General features: G+C 38.5%; 1 protein-coding gene across 1 annotated transcript in view; it reads right to left on the reverse strand.

The window, feature by feature from the left end:
- The window catches only part of NBAS (neuroblastoma amplified sequence), a gene marked incomplete at its 5' end in the record, with an annotated part of 47,783 nt that overhangs the window by 13,060 nt on the left and 28,521 nt on the right, over positions 1 to 6,202 (reverse strand). The window contains one exon of the mRNA XM_010017185.1: positions 5,122 to 5,266. Coding sequence (XP_010015487.1) covers positions 5,122 to 5,266 — 145 coding nt within the window. The remainder of the gene's footprint in view (positions 1 to 5,121; positions 5,267 to 6,202) is intronic.

Genomic DNA, 6,202 nt, shown 5'->3' on the forward strand with positions numbered 1-6,202 from the left:
AAAAGATGTAGATGCTTACTGTCCTGGTGAGCTGCTTTAAACAAAGACAAAATAAATCTCGCAGCAAGGAAATGCAGTAATACAGATATTAACATTGCTATTTTCAAAGCAGTAACGTTTAACTCAGATGATATGCCAGCATTTTGTTTTCTTCTTAGATGCTTCACTATTATACTCTAGTACTGGTTACACATTTTGAAGGGACATGTTCTAACACAATCTGCCTTGTTCATCACCGAGGCCTCCACATAAGAGAACACATGCTTAGTTATCCAGTTCACTTCAACTGATTTTACAATAAAGGATTTTGAGGCCAAATGTCAATAGATTTCAGGTATGTACCTGTAGATGACTTGAGTAACTTTGTGCTTTAGGAAAACATGTCTAGCAGACATATCCAGTCTTACCTACAAAAACGTTTGAACACAGAGAATCCATTGTCTCTCGTGAAGAGGAAATACACATTCCAATAATTAATTGTACTTACCGTCAAAATATCATGTCTTATGCTAAAATTTGAAATGGTATAAATTAAACTCAATTGTTTCTTGTTATGTCTTTCTTTATAAATCAAGTGAGACTTTTATTAGCTTGGTTTTCATATAAAAATATCTGCAGAATATAATCAACCACCTCTTGATCTCTGATAAGGCAATATACGGCACTCCTTCAGCCTTCCACTTCACGGTATTTTCATTCGTGCACTAATTTTTTCGGGTTCTGTCTTTCGCCCCCCTATTTTTCAATGTCCTCTTAAAATGCAGCTATACTAACAGGATGTTTTATTTTAATGCCAGCTTTGCTATTCATTTATGGAAAAGAGTACTGCTTATCTACATTTCTTCACTAGATATCTTTTATAAAATAAGAGTACATTGACTCTGTTTCCCTTATGAATGTACTCTAATACAAAAAAAACACCTCAGTAACAAAAAGCCAAGTAAAAGATCTCAGGCAAACAAGCAGCTAACAGTTGACAATAATAACAGGTGCGAGTTCAGCACTGAAAATTCAGCCTAGAATAAAAAAAGATGTTCCTGGGGCTGAAAAATTCACCCCCAAACACCTAAAGAAATAATAAGTCAAGCTAAAAGACATCATCCTCGAGATCATGAAAGGTTACCAAAAATTTGAAAAGAGAAAAACACTTTTTCAGACATGGAAGACAGCAAGCACATGAGAGGAAAAGATACTGAAGACACTCCCTGTTCATAAAAACCATTAAAACATAAAATGAAAAACCAAACGCAAAAAAAAAAAAAGTATAGAAATATGTTCCCACAGGACCCTGCAACAGGTTCTGTAGTTAGGAGTAAGGCCACCACTTTGACATATTTTGACTTTAGCAAGACTGAAAATGTCACATGAAACACTCACTGTCCTCTGCACCAAGGAAAGAAGGTGTAGTAGGACAGTGTGTTCCAAACTGAAAACCCTTGCAGTGGCCTTCATTCCTTTCTCCACAGGAAGGGACCGGACAACTTGCAAAACATTGAAGACTGTCCCAGTCGTACAAATACCTTCTCATTTCTCTGTCACAAATAACTGCACTGCTGCTCTGGACAGGAAATGGAAATCCAACCCTAGGGAGCAAGCCACCATGCACAGTGCTTGTAAGAGCAACGCAAGTGGCCTTCTTTTCTAAAAGAAACACTTGAAAGCATTTGACTGCCTGCCTGCCTGCCTGCAGTGGGAGGCTGTGCTTAGAGGGAGTATGGTGTTACCTGTGAAAGGGACAAGAGAAGTACTAACTTAAACTTTGGATTGCCATGATTTAGCTGAAACTCTTGTAAGACAACTTCTGTCTTGCATCTAATTATGCAGCTATTGATAGTTCACTGTGACACAAGTGAGGCATATAAACTGGATTTTATAGAAGTCTGTTTTGGTTCCAGTATTATTCAGTATTTTCATGGATGGCTTGAAGGGCTGGATAATGAGTACAAACAGTACTGTGCCTGGAAAGGCTGAAAGCAGACGAAAGGGCAGCATTTATATTCAAAATTATCTGAACAAAATGATCAGAGACACCTATGAATGAAGAAAAACATACATTGTAAACTCACATATAAACCCCAGGATCAACTAGCTACAAAAATATGAAAAAGGAGACCAACTGGCTGCTTTGTTATTCTAAGTGTCATGGTTTTACCCCAGCCAGCAGCTCAGCTCCACACAGCTGCTCATTCATGCCCCCTACAGCAGGTTGTGAAGAGAATTAGAAGGGTAAAAGTGAGAAAACTCATGGGTTGAGATAAAGACAGTTTAGTGGGTAAAACAAAACACAAGAAAAGCAAAGCAAAGCAAAACAAGGAATTAATTCACCACTTCCCATTTTCAAGCAGGTGTTCATCCATCTCCAGGAAAGCAGGGCTCCTTCACACATGACAGTTACTTGGGAAGACAAACACCATCACTCCAAATGTCCCCTCTTCCCCCAGCTTTATTTGCTGAGCATAACACCATATGGTGTGGAATATCCCTTGGGTCAGCTGGGGTCAGCTGTGTCCCCTCCCAACTCCTTGTGCATCTCCAGCCTACCCACTAGTGGGGTGGTGTAAGGAATAGAAAATTCCTTAACTCTGTAAGCACAGCTCAGCAATAAACCATCCTTGAATTATCAACACTGCTTAATCACAAATCCAGAACTAGCTAGTAGCCCATACTAGCTCCTGTGAAGAAAACTATCCCAGGTGAAACCTGCACAATAGGAGGTAAGCATCTTATGGCCACTAGGACCCCAGGGTGTCAATAGATAAGAGACTTGATGCATTCTCCCATTTCAGTGTTTATGTTAACTGACACATGACCTAAAGGCTGATGGAAAAACAGGAGATATTCAGGAGACACACTTTGATAATCACTGCGAGGAGAAGGATTTGCCCTGTTCTAAAGAGATTAATCAGGCAGTGCAGATGTCAGACAGTCTAAACATCTGTGCCTTCCAAGCAAATAAAACAATGGTTATTTCTTAGTTGATATACTAAGAGGAATGGATAATCTATCCATGAAATAACGTACATAAAACCCAAAACAAACATACACACATAAAGATTAAAGCTATGCTCTCCAAAAGACATTAAAAAAAGAACTTTGCTGTTTAAAACTAGAAAGACCAGCAGGAGGTGGAATAAAGGAAGAGAGAAACCTTTTTGAGTACATCTAAAGAAAGTTTTTCTAACTTCTAGATCTTCATGACTTGAAGTTAAATGTTTTTTTTCCATCACAACCTTTGGACTTCAGAATGGCATATGTTATTCATGGTGATAAACTCCGCTCTCAGTTTTCAGAATTCCATCATTCTAGGTCTCTTTTCTTAATCAGTGTATTTATTGATATGTGAAGTCATCTAAACAGGTTAATCATCAGTAATCAGATTTTCATCTTACTCAGCCATGTGATTTCAACTCTCTAATTTGTGCACTTAAGTACTATAGCTGTGCATACAAATAAGTTCCTTAAATTTATCTATGCCACTTCCCCTCTTCCCAAGGAGACACATAAAGTAATACAGCCTATGTTTTCAGGTAACTATGTAATTACACATTTTAGTGCAAATCTTGTTGCTCTGTATCATTTTAGTCATAAAAAAGGTATTTTACATCGGTAAAGCTATTTTATGCTTGAGGACCAGATTATCTTCACACAGTACCTGTATACTCCTACCTAAATGGATGGCTCTTTCAACATCCTGTACCATTAAAAAAGGAAAGCACCTCCAACCAAAGCTACCAACCAATACCAAAATTGTCTGCAAATAGGTACTTGTTATGGAGTTCAAGAAAAAGTTTATCCAATTAAGAGAAGTGAGTAAACCACAACCCACTGTCGAGCAAAACTCTTGGTGAACTGATTGCTGCATGACAATGACCCTTGGTGGGGTTTGTCTTCCTAGACCACTGAGGCATGGTAGAAAATTCTATTTTGAAACAGTTTGACTACTCCTATGAATGACTAATATCATGAGTTTATGAGCTATGATGCACCATTCGACACCTTATAAAGAAAAGCTACATGCAGTTATGCCACTCCCAGTGACAGAGACCTGCCTTCCATCAAAAATTTCTGGTGGGATGAATATATTAATAAATGTATTTATCATTTTATCTTACAGACTCCTTCTGGAATCATGTTTTACATAGATTTTGAACTTGACTCATATCGGTCTGTTGGACTATTAAAAAAAAAAAAACAAATCAACCAAAACTCCCCCACCTGCCTGTATTTTAAACGGAATGTGTTGTTCCTATTCTGCTTCTAGTCTTAACATCAGCTGTTTTCTGTATCAGACTGTGATTACATGCAGATGATTATAAAGGATTAATCACCCTACTAAAAATATGTACATGACTACTCTGAAGTTTTGTGAAGTTTATTAAGCATTTCTCCAATCTGTCTTCATTAATATTCAATGCCAACATACAAAACACTTCAATAATTTTGTACTTAAGAGATGCTTGTATTGAAGTATGCATACATAGTTAAGGAAGTCAGAACACTGTAATTATTACAAAGCAATTACTTGTCTATTAATATGTTTTCGATCACCAACAGAGTTTTCAAGGAGTTTTCACTGTCTTTACGCATTTATTAGTGAGAATATTACTGATCATTTCATGAATAGCTTTTACCACCAACTTCAATGACAACACGCTATCAAAGCCTTTCTACAAGTACGTCAAAGAATAATTTATACTGGAACAGACTTCTATAGGTCAGCTACTCCAACTAGCCTGCACTCAAAACAAGCCCAACAAGATCAAACTGCCCATGACACGATCCAGTCAAGTTCTGAATACCTCCAAGGACAGAGATTCCATGTCTCTTCTAGGCATCCACCTATTCTAATGTTTCACCCGTTTAATGACGAAAAAGATTTTCGTTGTATGCAATGAGAGTTTTTGATGCTGTATCTTGTTTCTATTGCCTCTTGTCCTATCATTAAGCACCTCTGAGAAGAGGCCGTCTCCTTCTATGTGTTTTCTCATCTGTATATTTAAAGACAGCAATACAATCTCCCTCAGACATCTCCATCAGACTTGATCCAGTATGGCAACATCTTTCTTATAGCTGGGCCCCGAAACAGGATTTATATCCATGATACCCAACGTTAAAACTTACCTTGGCAGGAAGCATGTGCTTCGTCTCATACAAAGAACGGCAGATTTTCAAAATTTCATTTCCTGTGTTCTCCTTTTCCTCTGGTGGGCATCTCTGTAGCATCAGAGTCCCTAGTTTCACCCAGGGATTATCATCTGTGCACAATCTGCCCAGAAAAAAAAAAAAACCAAAACAGAGATGTATATAGAATATAAATATACTTGCACAAATACACCATTTTAGAAAGGTGGGATGTTTTTGCGAGAATTAAAGTATAATCTCATGAAAAAGAGAAGAGAAAGTTTTGAGACAAATCACTATCCTGATGCCCACATTCTTATGCAAAATATGACATGCAGTTATAATCCCGAAGGAAACACACCAGATAGACTGACCAATTTGGAACAGAACAAGAACAGCTTCTCCTGGCTTCATATCAGCTGATTTCCTAAGCAGAATGGAGGGAGGGGTATCAGGAATCCAGCATTCCTAATTCTGTTTGCTTTGATCACATTCTAACAGCATCTGTCTCTCAAATACCTGTCTCTTGCTTCCAAGTGGAGAAAGTACTTCCAAGTTTCACATTTTAATTTTCAGGTCCAACAAGTACAAACAAAAATAAGCTTTTTTTTATAGCGCATCCAAACAGGGTAAAAAAGAGTGAAGAAGTACATGCATGGGTACTTAGAATCATAGAATCATAGAATAGTTAGGGTTGGAAAGGACATTAAGATCATCTAGTTCCAACCCCCCTGCCATGAGCAGGGACACCACACACTAAACTATGTCTGTCCAGTCTGGCCTTAAACACCTCCAGGGTTGGAGCATTCACAACTTCCTTGGGCAACGCATTCCAGTGCCTCACCACCCTCACTGTGAAGAACTTCTTCCTTATATCTAACCTAAAGTTCCCCTGTTTGAGTTTAAACCCATTACCCCTTGTCCTACCACTAGAGTCCCTAATGAAGAGTCCCTCCCCAGCATCCTTATAGGCCCCCTTCAGATACTGGAAGGCTGCTATAAGGTCTCCACGCAGCCTTCTCTTTTCCAGGCTGAACAGCCCCAACTTTCTCAGCCTGTCTTCATACGGGAGGTGCTCCAG

The sequence above is a fragment of the Nestor notabilis genome, unplaced genomic scaffold (genome assembly GCF_000696875.1).
Source record: "Nestor notabilis isolate BGI_N333 unplaced genomic scaffold, ASM69687v1 scaffold4526, whole genome shotgun sequence".
NCBI classification, from domain to species: Eukaryota; Metazoa; Chordata; class Aves; order Psittaciformes; family Psittacidae; genus Nestor; species Nestor notabilis.